Source organism: Beta vulgaris, chromosome 8 (assembly GCF_026745355.1).
Source record: "Beta vulgaris subsp. vulgaris cultivar EL10 chromosome 8, EL10.2, whole genome shotgun sequence".
NCBI classification, from domain to species: Eukaryota; Viridiplantae; Streptophyta; class Magnoliopsida; order Caryophyllales; family Amaranthaceae; genus Beta; species Beta vulgaris.
Window position 1 is genome coordinate 45,557,897 of NC_079209.1, and position 16,918 is coordinate 45,574,814.

A 16,918-nucleotide genomic window follows, 5' to 3' on the forward strand; every position below is an offset into this window, starting at 1 on the left:
TTTCCTTTAGAGCATCACATTTTTCAGTTGGTCTTTGAATTCTTTCAATTAGGTATAAAATGAAAGAAACTTACTTCCTCCTTTCTCTCCATCTGCATGAACCCCAGCATCCAACTCTTTATTTCCTCCTTTCTCTTTATCTCCTTGAAGACCACCATCATCAGCAGCATTGCCAGTCTTCTTATCATCTTCCTTTGGTTCTTTCTCATTATCTTCATTCAAAAACAAAAACAATAAAAAAATAAATAAATACACAATAACTGAAAAACACAAAATCAAAATGAATAAATTCATTGACAAACTGAAAAAATTTTTCCACCAGATTAAATAAAAACAAATACCAAAAGTTTCATTTGTATTTATATGATATTCAGCTAGTATTAATATTATTTCAGTTAGAATATCAGACTTTTCAGTTGGTCTTTTTATTCTTTCAGTTAGCTATTTAACTTTTTCATTTAAGCAAACTGAAACAATACAATAAGAAGAACTTACTTCCACCTTCCTCTCCATCTCCATGAACACCAGCATCCTTATCTCCTCCTTTGTCTTCATCTCCTTGAAGACCAGCATCACCATTATCATCAGCATCATCATCCTTTGTCTCATTATAATTCTGGTGATCCTTATCACCATCATCATCATCATCATCATCATCATCATCATCATCTTTATGCTGATCATCATCAGCATTCCTCTTCTTCTCATCCTCCTCTCCTTCTTTTTCATCATCTTCATTCAAAACATAAAAAACAACTAAATACACATAAACTGAAACAATGTTTCCACCAGATGAAAAAAAAAATATCAACTGAAAACATCCAGCAATCAAATGAAAATTTAAGTGAAGTGAAAAAATTAATTTAGTATTCATCTCATTTTAAGCTGGTGTTCATATTATTTCAGTTAGACTGCACTAGTGGAAAAAACATCAATTGCTCCGGTTAAAAAGCCCACAAATGCTCCGTATTTGACTCGTAGCAGAAGTCATACGAGCATTTGAACATTTTACCAAATGCTCCGTTTTCAACCGGAGCATTTGGTGTCTCAAATGCTCCGGTTTTTAAAAAACCGGAGCATTTGATTGTTAAATGCTCCGGTTGTCAAGGAAAAAACGGAGCATTTATAGCTTAAATGCTCCGGTTTTTTCTTAACAACCGGAGCATTTGCTATTTTTTTTTTTAAAAAAAAAAATTGTACAGAAGCTTAGTGGCAGCCCCTATCATGCAGCATACAAACAACTCATAACCCACTATCCCCACATAATTTAAAGAATACATATACTCTTATAAGAATAAAAAGAACATATATAAGAAGGATATAAACTAAAATTTTATTAATCAAATAAAAAACATGACACAAGTATAAACAACAAAAGATTGCCAAAACTGTTGTTTAACAAGATTGCCAAAACTGCTGTTTAACAAGATTGCCAAAACTGCTGTTTAACAAGATTGCCAAAACTGCATGAGAAAAACAATTTCTTGATCGATCTCCATCATCCTTTCCATATTGTCTTTTGAGGTTCTCCTGGTCATCCTCGCAAATATAGCGTCCAATGGATTCTAGATCAGATATAGAAGCCTTTAGAACTAAGCCTCTAAACTGTTAACCACAGAAAAGACAATTCAGTATAGTTCCCCATAACCATTTCAGATTCTATTTTTTACACATTCCAAGAGCAGCTGCCAGAGGGTGAACAAAGGCTTCCTCCATATAATTGGCGGATCCTAACTTTATTAATTGCTAGTAATAACCCCAATAGCAACATAAACATTGTGGTTACATGGTACATCTTGATTTTAGTTTAGTGACATTAGTTCACAATGATATAACTATATAAGACATTTTTTCATCCATGCAACAGGAAAAGAAAGCTCAGTTGTTCCTAGTGGTTTGTTGAACACCAACCTGGGAAGAGAGAAAGAAGCTTTGCCGAGGATGAGGTTTATGTTCTAACTCACTAAAAATTGATGGCACTATCTCACATGATGGACGTGCACATTTTCCTACACAAAAACAAAACAATTTATCTGGACATTAGGGAGGAGATCATATTTGCAACTCCAACATATGAAGGTAAAATATACTTCAAAAAGGACCATGTGGAAAACTATGAGTTGCAGACAACAAAGACTTTCAATCACTAGTCAGTAATTAAAAGTACCAATACTGAGGAAATTTTTTTTTACACCCCATTTTGACATCCTGGACTTCCACCACAGAGCTCTCATAGTCAAAGCTCTCAAGTATTTTGTACAAACACCCCACATGCATACTCTATTTTTCCACGAGAACACACATACCTATCTTAACATAAACATCATCATTGATTTTGACATAAAACTCAGCCTCCCATGTTTCAGCGGCGTGAGCCAAAAACAATTACGTCTTTTTAGGATTCTCCTGTGGTGCCTCTATATGATCATCCTAAAGACGGAAAAGAAAAGAAAAAATAAGGACATGTTGATTAATATATATACACCCAAGTCAAAATGGTCTACAATAGCTTTTGATTTCATATGTGCAGTTGTTTGAATCAACCACATAATGATAAGAGCATAGCTGAAGTTCACACTCTACCCCTCTATGATAAAGAGTAAGAAACTGTGCCTGAAGCTCTTTAGTGCAAACAAAAAGAAACTGTGCCTGAAGCTCTTTAGTGCAAACAAACTCCTACAGGACCCAGCTCATGGTTCAACAAGCTAATCCCTCAGACAAATTCTAAATGGAAAGAGATCATGGATGTGAACATACAAGAATCATGAAGTCATTGGTCTGCCGGTTTTCAACATCAATCTCTCTGTCTAAACTGTCTCCACGGTTTGCACTGCAAGATAGCTGATTTTTAGTTGAAGTTTAAATATAAAGAACAGGGCTAGTTAACAGCAATCCACACCATCAAACACAAACCTTCTTCCAATTACAAATCTTGAAACAATGCCCTTCTCATTCTCTAGCTTCTTTAATGCAGCTCCTACACAGATGCAACTATGAAGGTTATGTTATGCCTAACATATATGATGAGGACTATAGACAAATGAAATCCATTACCAGTTGGCATCCATGCCTTTTGAATGGCATCTCTATTCCTCCTCCGCCCGAACTGTGTAGTAATTCCCATAACAGCTAAAAGATTCTTCTTACCAGTAACATCATTCCTCATAGAGTATTTTGTAACAAATCCTTCTTTTCTAGCAGCAGCCACCTCCATCTCAAGGGCTCACAACTTCTTTTGCTGTTCGCTGGAAACAATTATAAATCCTCAAATTGGACTTTCCAAAAATCCGAATATGGATACTAATGAAACAAAAAAAAAAAAAAGCAAACATCAAAACCGAAAGTAGACAACTTACCGACAAGCTATAACTTTTAACGTGTCATCAATAGATATAGTTGTGTGCCCCTAAAAATAATAATCTGTAGTCAATTTTCTTTCACAATGCATTACAATTTACCCATTTTTTCCAAAGTACACTTACAAGTACATATCTGTAGTCTGAGCCTTTCACCATTAATATAAAACTGTCATAATTTTGCAATACTTAACTTAAATATTAATGGTAAAATCAAACGTATGAATATCATGTCTTCTGGTGAAAGTAGATTAGAATTAAGAAATGTAGATCATAATTAAGCAAAAGCTGGAAAATGAATAGAAACTTACCAATTTAAATGAACAGGAATTCTAGTGATTAGTTCGTCTCTGTAGAAAAAGAAATCATAGGCAATGATACAACCTAACAAGAAAAAGGAAAGAATAATATTCACATGTCGAGCTCCATTGTTCAAACTACCTTGCTTGCACTCACCTTTACTCTCATTGTTAACATGCCATTCATTAAGCTAAAACTGCCACTATAACAGAATAATAGCACTAATAACTCGAATAAACTCGAATGAACACATAGATCAACAAACTTGCTTACCAAATGCTTAAATAACATACATGTTGAAATAGCACCTGGGTACGGCTTTTTCCCATCATACAGAACTCCAAACTGATCTAGAAACCAAGCCTGCCATCAAACCAACAAACAATAGATATCAAAACCAATTTCTTTATATCTGCCAGTGACCATCATATTTCCGACTCCTCAATCTTAATTAACCAACTCATTACTCTACAAACTCCTCCCACTTCGAACTTCTAGCAATCACGGAACACATAATACTAAAGGACGAGAGAGACTAACGGGTGTAGAAGAAGGGTAAGCGCTCTTTTTCCAATTTATGTGCATAAAACTACAGTATCGAGCAGACGAGCACTATAACATCAATTGATAGACTGCACAAAATGCCTATCCAAGCACTGTATTCCCATAAAAGATCTTACAAAAGGACCAGCAGCTTATTCTCGAAGACATATAGAGAGTTACCATGCTTTGCTATATGTGAAATAAATATGAGCAGCACAACACATTAAAGCAGCACAACACATTAAAGTACCACAAAATAAGAATCTCCAAGATTTTATAATGGACCACATTGTTTTGCCACTAACAGCCTCTTGCAGGTCCTATATTAGTAGTAGGATTCCACAAAAACTACAGCAAAAATACAAGTGATGAGCATAAATTAATGGGAAAAATAATCACTCTTAAGAATTGAAATACCTGAAAGCAAACATTGTATATATCAGAGACTGCAAGCAGAAGCATTGTCTTGGCAACATATTTGACTGCTTCTCATTGTCATTGCTATATAGTCTTCCCTAACACAGTGCCAAGATTTTGTTGTGACCACCATGCAGTATTCTATAATAGGGGTAATTACGATGACAAATGCACTAAGCGAGCTGCTTTATGACGCCCAGCTCCCCGTTCATTAAATACTCTTGTGCTGTGATCATAATTGTAACATGTCAGTAGTTGAAGCAACCATGGGTCTTTTTTACAATTATATAGTATATACCAATGCATAATCTTACCTAGTAGAAGGACCAATCCAAGGCCAAAAGAAATAATTTATACCATTCAGGATGTGTTACTTAAGGCTGCAAATGCAAACTTATGAGTGATTTGATCTCAATTCAACACATTAGTAGAAGGATGAAGTTTATATTGAAGGACAAGACTAACAATTTAGTGTGGGCAGAAGACCTGCTGGTATTAAAGCTCTTCAAAATGACCAGTACCCAACCCTGCAAGAACAAAAAAAAAAAAAAAAAACATGATATTGAATTTCTAAGTATATATTGAAGCATCAAGTAGGAAAAGTTGGCAAATAAGTAACTCCCAAAACATACATACCTTAAAAGAAATGTTGAAGGACTTGCAAGCTTAAGAAAGGACCATATATAAGTCACCATCAATACCTTAAACCGAAACCGAATGCAACCATTACTACTACTACTAGGGCTGGTTAACAGGCCGGAATCAATCGAGTTTGTGTTCAGGTCAATAATTTAAAGAGACTAAATAATATCTTCACAAGAGTTCATACAATGCTTTATTACGATCTAACAATAGTAATTACAGTTAGTTATGTCCCCAACTGTGCAAGCTTTGGCTACCTAATACCTAAAAATATACCCAATAATTTAACTGCAACACATCTCATGCACTCTCAGAAATTTTCAATAAAGGGGCAGAAGGTATCATCTATAACAAGGTAATCTGATGGCAACACAGAATAGAATATATCAACATTGTCATACAACCACATTGCCCTCATAAGGTGGAATAAACCCAGCTCCAAATTGTTGAACAAATAGTCAATAAACAAATCAAACTCTTCCGATTCAGGCGAAAATTAGTACCACAAGATTCAAATATTTAAAAACGTTTACTGTAACAAAGAAGAATCAAAAACCTGAATAAGAATTGACGATTAAGGTTGGTGACTTCGATGCGGTCCATATCAATAACATCAAGGTTCTTAAACCCAGACAAAGCCAAGTCCTTCAACAATTCACATCCTAACCCACCAGCCCCAACCACCAAAACTCTAGCATCTTCTTGAAGATAATCTCTCAACTGCGAAAATTATTCAAAACCCAACAAATTTAGAGAAAACCCATACAGCAAATCAGGCAAATAACCTTGCACACCATATGTTCGATAAACCCTAACAAGTGAAATTGCAATTTATTTTCGAATTCTCATGAAATTGATAAACCCTAATCTGTAAAGTAAAACAAGAAATCAACAAAATTGAGTAGATTAAGATGTACCTAGTCTGCTAGTCACGAGTCACACCGTCATCCACCGAGTTTCGAGCCAAAACGTTGCGGCTGCAGGTCAGCGATTACGAAGCAACCAGGCAACAGCAGGCGGCAGGAGGTCCGAGACTCCGAGTCACGATTTTACGACCATCTTCAGATGCGTGCGCCGCCGCCGGTGAGGGCGTATGAGGGAGGAGTGAAGGTGACCGGATCTGAGGTTGTATGAGAGAGAAAGGGTCTGAGATGAAGTGAGATGTGAGAGAAAGAGAGGTTGAGAGAGTGCGAAAATGAAAGATGCGTGAATTGGAATTGTTTTTTTTTATTATTGCTGGTAAATCTGCCACTGCGTACAGTAAGTTTCATAGATTGAGAAAGGGTTCAAATGCTCGGGTTGTCAACCGGAGCATTTGACATCAAATGCTCGGGTTGATTAATCAACCCGAGCATTTGTGAATTTTTATATTAAAATTTTCACAAATGCTCGGGTTGATTAGTCAATCGGAGCATTTGAAAAGTAGCAAAAGTAGTTTTTTCCACTAGTGCTGTCAAAGTTTTCAGTTGGTCTTTTTATTCTTTCAGTTAGAGTCTCAAAGTTAGCTATTTCACTTCTTCATTTAAACATTTCTTTCAGTTAGAGTCTAAAATTTTTATTCCAACCAAATTACAAAACTACAACAACAAAATGAAAATAATAAAATGAAAGGAACTTACTTCCTTCTTTCTCTTCAACTCCATGACACCAGAATCCAAATCAGGAACATTTCCATTTCTTCCAAACTCCAATTCAACAGGCCGCTTCACCAATAGTGAAATTGTAGGATCAACTTTGTTTGCACTGTCTTTCGCTTCCAAATGACGCTTGCATATGTCGTCAATTTGACTCAGAAATCTGGGTTAAATACTTCACTATCATCCAGAGAAATACTGTCTTGAGACAGCTTCTCGCCTTCCTCCCGAATATTTTGGGCAATCTCCAAGTTCACTTGACAGAATGCAAGCGCATTCCTTGTGCATGTTCTTCACATATTCCTTCAATTAAAAGAGCAAAACAAAATAAACAAACAAATCAATATGATGATGACACAGAAACAACATAAACAAAAATATAAGGACCAACTGAAAGAATCCAACTATCAAATGAAAACTTAAATGAAATAAAAATAAACTTATTTAGTTTTCAGTTACACTAATTTAGTTTCCAGATAGACTTATTTAGTTTTCAGTTAGACTTATTTAGTTTTCAGTTAGACTTATGTACTCTTCAGTTAGACTTATGTACTCTTCAGTTAGACTTTATTAGTTTCAGTTAGACTTATGTACTCTTCAGTTAGACTTCTTTAATCTTCAGTTAGACTTATTAGTTTTCAGCTAGACTTATTTACTTCTAAGTTAGACTTATTACTTTTCAGTTAGACTAATATAATTTTCAGTTAGACTTATTTACTCTTCAGTTAGATAGTTTCAGTTAGACTTCTTTATTTCTAAGTTACACTTCTTTACTTTTCAGTTAGACTTATTTGCTCTTCAGCTAGAACTGACATTATTTCAGTTAGAGGTTAACAGTCTTCACTTAGAGTTCAAGAGTAAAAAAAATAAAAACATAAGATAAATGAAACTCACAGGAACATCAAGAGCATCTATTTCCTCATCAGTCATCAAACTATGAGGAAGATCCATAATAAGCTGCCTAGTTGAAACCAGACTTCCTACTAGCAGCACTAACACTAGGAGCTTTAAACTCAACCTTCTGTTTTTCACGCTTCACCGCCAGAATAAAATCCATGTTGATCTCAAACTGCTTCACAACATTACTCAAATCCTTCTCTTCCTGCCAATAAGTGATAAATGGCTTACTGACATTTGAATAATCCAGATTACAACACTAGAAGTTGTGAATAACAGCAAGAGTCAAAGCGCTAACGCATCCCCGAAGCTTGAATGATACTTTCTTCTGTCCAAGCTCATTCTTCTTCATCATAATAGACTGATGACAGTCCAAAACAGCAGTATAAAGACTTCTCAATATATATCCACACCAGTCATAACTTGAAATTGTAGATGCATCTTCTAAACTCTTGGCACATTTCAGCACAGGCCCTAAATCAGCTATAGGACATAGAAGCTTGGACAACGAAAAGATAACAAATAACTTCTTCAAATCATCCCGGATTGATATTTCTTAAACAAATCATCCCAATTTTTTCTACCAATGTATGGCTTCTTGGGGTCAGAAATACCAAGAAACCTATGCCAATCCTTCTTGGCACTTCCAGCCTCTATCTGACTACCTTTCCTCCTAAAGGCGTCATCATCTATAACCTCTACTGGTCTATCTAACACAGGTAAACCCAAAACATCACTAATGGTAAACTTATTAAAAATCAGTTTACCATTCTTTTTGAAAACATCATTCCAGATGCATTGTAATTCAACAACACCTCCAAATTCAGATTAGGACAAAACTTCTTTATCCTAATATCTAAGAGACTCCCAAACCCAATATCCCTAATGTCTCTTTTTTGCTCATCACTCAAATTACTAACCACTTCATTTAAATGGAATAGTCTGACAATACTTGTAGACTAATTGACTTCATTTCTTTCTCAGTGAAATTCCTAACAAAAGTGAACAAAAAAACTTTAAAACATAAAAAAAAACACAATCATATAATATAAAAGGAGAATAATGAAAAAAACATACGATCTATCAAATGTGTCTTTCTGTTGATCTGGATTAGATCTTGAAAATGAAAACTTGATTGGTGATAAATCACATGTGCTTTTCTTCTTAGACAATGATTTATCACATCTGAAAGAAAGAAAGTTTTATCAAACAATAAAACTAACTGAAAACAAAAACAGCATCAACTGAAAAAATACAAAGATCAACTGAAAGAATACAAAGTTCAACTGAAAGAATACCAACATCAACTGAAAGAAGACCACCATCAACTGAAAGAATAGTTATATTACTATTTATATTGCTTCGGTTACACTTGCTTGTGTCTCAGCTAGTCATTATTGTGCTTCAGTTAGCCTTGTTAATTTTTCAGGTAGTCTATATAGCGCTTCAGTTAGCCTTGATTATTTTTCAGCTAGTCTATATAGTGCTTTAGTTAGGCTTGTTTGTGTTTCATGTAGTCTATATAGTGCTTCAGTTAGACTTGTTTGCATTTCAGCTTATATTAATTGTGCTTCAGTTAGACTAGTTTATTTTTCAGATAGTTTTTACAGTCCTTCAAAGTAACTTCTTTGTTTTTCAGCTACTATTTGTTGTGCTTCAGTTAGCCTTGTTTATTTTTCAGCTAGTCTACATAGTGCTTCAGTTAGACTTGTTTATTTTTCAGCTAGTCTATATAGTGCTTCAGTTAGACTTGTTTGTTTTTCAGGTAGTCTATATAGTGCTTCAGTTAGACTTGTTTGTTTCTCAGTAGTAGTCTCTACAGTCCTTCAAAGTAACTTCTTTATTGTGCTTCACTTAGACTTGTTTGTTTATCAGCTAGTCCTTATTATTTCATTTAGTATAATTATTCTTTCCTTTCATTCTATTCCAATTACACTTAAAATTTTCATTGAAAATTTACATTGCTTCAGTTAGACTTGTTTGTTTATCAGCTAGTCTATATAGTGCTTCATTAACATGTTTGTTTTCAGCTAGTCAATATAGTGCTTCAGATAGACTTGTTCGTTTTTCAGCTAGTATATAAAGTGCTTCAGATAGACTTGTTCGTTTTTCAGCTAGTCTATATAGTGCTTCAGATAGACTTGTTTGTTTTTCAGATAGACTTCTCCGTTTTTCAGCTAGTCTATATAGTGCTTCAATAGCTTGTTTTTTTCCAGATAGTCTAATATAGTGCTTCAGTTAGACTTCTTTATTTTTCAGTTAGACTTCTTTATTTTTCAGTTGGTCTTCTTACTATTTCATTTAGTATAATGACTCTTTATTTCATTGTTTTCCAATGAGACTAAAAATATTCAGTTACAATTTACATTGTTTCAGTTACACTACTTCATTTTTCAGTTACACTTTTCATTTTTCAGTTACACATCTTTATTTTTTAAAAAAAAGTAAAGAAAAACAAATAAATGAAAAACACCAAAAGAAAGGTAGAAATGTCTAAATGAAACAAAAACAACATCAACTGAAAGAATATAAGAAGCAACTGAAACAATACTAGAATCAACTGAAACAATACAAGAATCAACTGAAGGAATATAAATATCAACTGAAAACAACATCAACTGAAAGAATACAAGTAGCAACTGAAAGAATACTATAATCAACTGAAAGAATATAAATATCAACTGAAAAACAACAACAACAACTGAAAACATATGTGTATAAAACAACAAAAACTGAAACACAAACCCTAACAACATGAAATAAATACTCTAATAAACTGAAAACATCCAAAAATAGAAAAAAAAATAATATCTAAATACTCTAAGAACTTGAAATCTACCTTGGATCATAATCACCATCTTTCTCTTTCTTCTTCCCAGCAGTAGACAGTGCCAAAATTTTTCCTGAAGATGCGACACTCTTCACCTTCTTCGACTTCGGGCTACATTACAATTACAACAACAAAAACGCTAAAATTTGAAAAACAAAAAAAAACTTTGCAGCAAAAATCAAACGAAATTATACCTAGAATCATCATCTCTGATCCTCTTCACCATATTTGCGATGCAACAGTAATGAATTACGAACAAAAAAACACGCTAAGTTTCAACAGCAGAGAAGCAAAGAAGCAGAAAAATTCTAGAAATAATCAGTAAATAAATATATCGGTTTCTTTGAAAAGAAAAAGAATCAGTTTTAAAACTAGCGAGAATCAAGCAGATATCCAAAAAACAGTTTCAAACTCGAAAAAAGATAATGACCTAATAACCGTTATATGTTTTTTCTAAAAATAAACAAAACTGCTGATCAACAAAACAAATATGAAAAAAAAAAGCCCGCGCGTTTTTGATGGGCTAAGCCCGTCCGACGGAAGGTATTGGGTCAGACGGTCTGACCCAATACTTTCACTTTTAACAAATGGTTCCACTCCTCATTTTCAGATTTCCTCGCCGAGTCTCTCAAATCATATTTTACATGTATTTTCATTCTCAACTATGTGAAAAAGAGAATTCCCATCCAACTTCATTTTGCAACGACCTTAGCTCTATAGCGTTCACTTGTCTAATTCATAACTATCCTCGGTAAATGGTCTAAGATCTTGTAATTTGACAAGGATCCATTCGGGATACGGGGTGTAGGTGAGGCCTTGGTAATAAAAATGTAAACTCAAGTACAGGAAAAAACCGACGCATACTGCAACAATGTCGCGAGAATGAGTAGGGTAACACTCAATAATACCTAATAGAATCAACAAACCAGCCAACACGACACTGCCGTATGATCCCGTGTCGGACTTAGGTTGGAAATAAAGTTGGATTAGAAAGACCCAAATCATCATACCTAATGCTGAAGCAAAATAAATGTAGTCGAAATTTTTGAAAGCATTCTATATGATAGAAAGGACAAGCAACACAAGTTTGAAGATGATGGCTTGAAAATGTCTTTGTGCTTTTACTAATAATTTCCACATGAAAATTTCCTCAATATAGCTAAGCAAATATATATGTATTCCCACCAAAGTTAGGAAAATGCCAAGAACAAGGAATAAAATCGTATATATATACGGGTTCTCTTCTTCCAAGTCGAAAGTTAGACTAGGATCAGTATTATTATGGAAATATGGGAAGCTACAAACGACAAAGAGGTTTTTAGTGCTAGCAATTCCTATTTTGAAATTCAAACCTCAAAAATTTCGGACCAAAAAAAATTTTTTTTTTTTTTGGTATAGACCAAAAAATAAAACATTAAAAAAACTTGGAGTTAATCAGGTCCCTAATATGTAGGTTCGCCCTTGGACCTCCAAAATCTCAGAAACGGGATTGCTTTCTTAATGTTTTTGTATTTGTGCCTATAAAATCTTTAATACATTTACCACCATTTTTAAGCACTCCATTTTCTGTGCAGATATGCCTCTTGCCTTTCTTGCTCTTTTCCTCCTTCTCTCACTCTCACGAGTTAATAGAATTTTAACAAATAGCTCCACTCCTCATTTTCAGATTTCCTCGCCGAGCCTCTCAAATCATGAGAATACATGGCATAGGAAACCAATTTACATGTATTTTCATTCGCAACTATGTGAAAAAGAGAATTTTCCCATCCAACTTCATTTTGCAACGACCTTAGCTCTATAGCGTTCACTTGTCTAATTCATAACTATCCTCGGTAAATTGTCTAAGATCTTGTAATTTGACAAGGATCCATTCGGGATACGGGGTGTAGGTGAGGCCTTGATAATAAAAATGTAAACTCAAGTACAGGAAAAAACCGACGCATACTGCAACAATGTCGCGAGAATGAGTAGGGTAACACTCAATAATACCTAATAGAATCAACAAACCAGCCGACACGACACTGTCGTATGATCCCGTGTCGGACTTAGGTTGGAAATAAAGTTGGATTAGAAAGACACAAATCATCATACCTAATGCTGAAGCAAAATAAATGTATTCTATATGATAGAAAGGACAAGCTACACAAGTTTGAAGATGATGGCTTGAAAATGTCTTTGTGCTTTTACTAATAATTTCCACATGAAAATTTCCTCAATATAGCTAAGCAAATATATATGTATTCCCACCAAAGTTAGGAAAATGCCAAGAAAAGGAATAAAATCGTATATATATACGGGTTCTCTTCTTCCAAGTCGAAATTAGACTAGATCAGTATTATTATGGAAATATGGGAAGCTACAAACGACCAAGGGGTTTTTAGTGCTAGCAATTCCTATTGTAAATCAAACTCAAAAATTTCGGACCAAAAAAAATTTTTTCTTTTTGGTATAGACCAAAAAATAAAACATTCAAAAAACTTGGAGTTAATCAGGTCCCTAATATGTAGGTTCGCCCTTTGACCTCCAAAATCTCAGAAACGGGATTGCTTTCTTAATGTTTTTGTATTTGTGCCTATAAAATCTTTAATACATTTACCACCATTTTTAAGCACTCCATTTTCTGTGCAGATATGCCTCTTGCCTTTCTTGCTCTTTCCTCCTTCTCTCACTCTCACGAGTTATAGAATTTTAACAAATGGCTCCACTCCTCATTTTCAGATTTCCTCGCCGAGCCTCTCAAATCATGAGAATACATGGCATAGGAAACCAATTTACATGTATTTTCATTCGCAACTATGTGAAAAAGAGAATTTTCCCATCCAACTTCATTTTGCAACGACCTTAGCTCTATAACGTTCACTTGTCTAATTCATAACTATACTCGGTAAATGGTTTAAGATCTTGTAATTTGACAAGGATCCATTAGGGTTACGGGGTGTAGGTGAGAGCTTGGTAATAAAAATGTAAACTCAAGTACAGGAAAAAACCGACGCATACTGCAACAATGTCGCGGGTATGAGTAGGGTAACACTCAATAATACCTAATAGAATCAACAAACCAGCCGACACGACACTGCCGTATGATCCCGTGTCGGACTTAGGTTGAAAATAAAGTTGGATTAGAAAGACCCAAATCATCATACCTAATGCTGAAGCAAAATAAATGTAGTCGAAATTTTTGAAAGCATTCGATATGATAGAAAGGACAAGCAACAAGTTTGACGATGGTGGCTTGAAAAAGTCTTTGTGCTTTTACTAATAATTTCCACATGAAAATTTCCTCAATATAGCTAAGCAAATATATATGTATTCCCACCAAAGTTAGGAAAATGCCAAGAACAAGGAATAAAATCGTATATATATACGGGTTCTCTTCTTCCAATTCGAAAATTAGACTAGGATCAGTATTATTATGGAAATATGGGAAGCTACAAACGACCAAGGGCTTTTTAGTGCTAGCAATTCCTATTGTGAAATTCAAACCTCAAAAATTTCGGACCAAAAAAAAACTTTTTTTTTTTGGTATAGACCAAAAAATAAAACATTCAAAAATACTTGGAGTTAATCAGGTCCCTAATATGTAGGTTCGCCCTTGGACCTCCAAAATCTCATAAACGGGATTGCTTTCTTAATGTTTTTTGTATTTGTGCCTTTAAAATCTTTAATACATTTACCACCATTTTTTAAGCACTCCATTTTCTGTGCAGATATGCCTCTTGTCTTTCTTGCTCTTTTCCTCCTTCTCTCACTCTCACGAGTTTATAGAATTTTAACAAATGGCTCCAATCCTCATTTTTAGATTTCCTCGACGAGCCTCTCAAATCATGAGAATACATGGCACAGGAAACCATTTTACATGTATTTTCATTCTCAACTATGTGAAAAAGAGAATTTTCCCATCCAACTTCATTTTGCAACGATCTTAGCGCTATAGCGTTCACTTGTCTAATTCAAAACTATCCTCGGTAAATGGTCTAAGATCTTGTAATTTGACAAGGATCCATTCAGGATACGGGGTGTAGGTGAGGGTTTGGTAATAAAAATGTAAGTTCAAGTACAGGAAAAAACCGACGCCATACTGCAACAATGTCGCGGGTATGAGTAGGGTTAGGGCTGGCAATCAGGTAGGGTTGGGTCAGTTTCAAGTTGACGTGTTTTATACTTCAGGTCACTTACCCCTAACCCAAACCCGACCTGATTTACATTTCAGGTCGAAAACCCCAACCCAAACCCGACCTTATATTTTTCTGGTTGGCCCGAAACCAACCCAAAATGACCTGAAATAAAAATCTAAATATCCAATGATAAAAAAAACTGTCAACTTAATTCAGAAAGGTTTTCTATATGTAACATGTTTAAGTTCCAACATTCAAAGCCGTAATTTTCAAGTTGAAATTTGAAGTGAGTTGGGCTTGGCCCAATATTATAACCTAACCGGCTAATGGCTAACCTCACATAATATAAGTTATTTTTAAATCAGGTCATTTCGGGTTATTTTCAGGTTCAAAAGGTCAACCTGAACCTAACCCGTTATATTTTCAGGTCGCGTTGGGTCGACCCTTTTTTTTTCCAGGTCAAAAATCTTAACCCAAACCCGGAATTTTCAGGTCAGTTTTAGGTCGGGTTATCAGGTTGGGTCAGTTTTTGCCAATCTTAATTGTCATGTCATTAATTTTTATTTTAAATATTTTAAAAATAGAGTCCTACATATATTTAAATACATAAAAGGAGTTTTAGATAACGAAAAATTAGAATTTCGTTTTGAATAAATAACTTAAATTATTATATTATATAAATTAAATATAATTTTTGCTACCCAATTCAAAACATTATAATTTTTTTATTATTTGATAGTGCTTGAAATATACTTCAAAATAAGATCCATTTACAATATAGTTTTACAACTCATAAAAATTTATTTAACTAGATAAATAGTAAGGTATTATTTAGTCTTTTTTTAGATAAATATAGTAATATTTATAATTATAGTGTACCGTATTTTAGTATAACATTTTATCATAGTTTCAACTTACATGATTAAACATATATCTTTCAAAACCTCAGTCTTACAAATTTGGATCTTCTAGAGTTTTAATAAAATTCTACAAGGTAAAGTTGTATATGAACTATACATTTTAAAATCAAGAGCGTGTATTGGTGAAATGGGAGAAGTAAAGGAGTGGATTCTGATGGAAAAAAATAGAGTTTTTGGAAAGATAATATATGAGCTATTGATTTTTTATTTAATGGTTGATATTGTTCGAACTCTACATTGTAGAGTTCTTTTAGAATTCTATAGGATCCAAATATCAGCCTTACTCAACTGAACCAAAACAATTTAGTATGCCAACAATTAATATAAGGAAAGTTTTTGTTACAATAAAAATAAAAATCTATAGCGATATGATGAAAAATTCGAGTATTTGTTTAACACATAGTAAAGTTATATTATAGAGAGTCTCAGCTAAGCATGACACGTCATTCTTTTTATTTTTATTTTTATTTTTATTTTTAAAAAAAAATAGTGTTTTAACATAGATATAAATACATATAAGGTGTTTTTAGTAAATGAACATTACACTCTGATTTTGAATAAACAACCTAAATTATTCAACTATGTAAATTGAATATAGCTTTTGCTACATAATTCGTAATATTGTATTTTTTTACCATCGAGAGTGTTTGAAATATGTTTCGAAATAAGTTCCATATATAATATAAATTTACAATTTATAAAAATATATTTATTTTTAGATGAACAATAATGTATTCTTTATTCTTTATTATAAATACATATAAAATTAACTATAAAAATAGCCTATTATATGTAACAATAATAGTTATGCTTTTAGAAATCATACTTTTGAAAATTGAGTGATATAGAGATAAAAAATACAAACATATAGTTTTGAACCTATAGCATACCATGATGACATTACATGAAGAATCAAATGAAAGTTTGTCAACAAAATTGTAGAGGTATTATGCAATTGACTAATTATTTTTATTCGTAGAATATGTGTTGTATAAATAATTATTTATGTTTTTATTTTTCATATGTGTATATGTCAGATCTTATTCTTTTCTCAATAAACTTAGTTCTACAAAAACTAATTGTGAAATTTAGGTTCGAGTTTCTAGACTATTTGAGGTTGTAGATCATAAAAAAAGAAGTTTGATAAGTCTTGATATGGCCATGATTGATAAATATATTTTTTCTCTATAGTATTTTCGGTTATTAATAGAGGTTAGTTTTATATTTAATTTAATTTATTCTTGATACCATCATTATGATCTTT

At 33.4% G+C, this 16,918-nt stretch overlaps 1 protein-coding gene across 1 annotated transcript; it reads right to left on the minus strand.

Moving 5' to 3' along the window:
- Nucleotides 1-2,306: 2,306 nt before the first annotated feature.
- LOC109136341 (hydroxyproline O-galactosyltransferase HPGT1-like) lies at nt 2,307-3,428 on the minus strand. Its single transcript, XM_048635137.2, has 4 exons — nt 3,055-3,428; nt 2,914-2,977; nt 2,758-2,830; nt 2,307-2,430 (listed from the first exon to the last, which is right to left on the minus strand). The coding sequence occupies exons 1-4, from the start codon at nt 3,212-3,214 to the stop codon at nt 2,386-2,388; spliced, it is 342 nt and encodes a 113-aa protein (XP_048491094.1). The 5' UTR covers nt 3,215-3,428; the 3' UTR covers nt 2,307-2,385.
- Between the last annotated feature and the right edge of the window lie 13,490 nt (nt 3,429-16,918).

Excerpts from the sequence above, each read along its gene's own strand:
- LOC109136341 (XM_048635137.2), bottom strand. The coding sequence starts at position 3,214 with ATGGAGGTGGCTGCTGCTAGAAAAGAAGGATTTGTTACAAAATACTCT. Across the intron at positions 2,978-3,054 it reads AAAGGCATGGATGCCAACTG|GAGCTGCATTAAAGAAGCTA; the intron begins GTAATGGATTTC and ends GCATCTGTGTAG. Across the intron at positions 2,431-2,757 it reads CCAATGACTTCATGATTCTT|GATGATCATATAGAGGCACC; the intron begins GTATGTTCACAT and ends TTCCGTCTTTAG.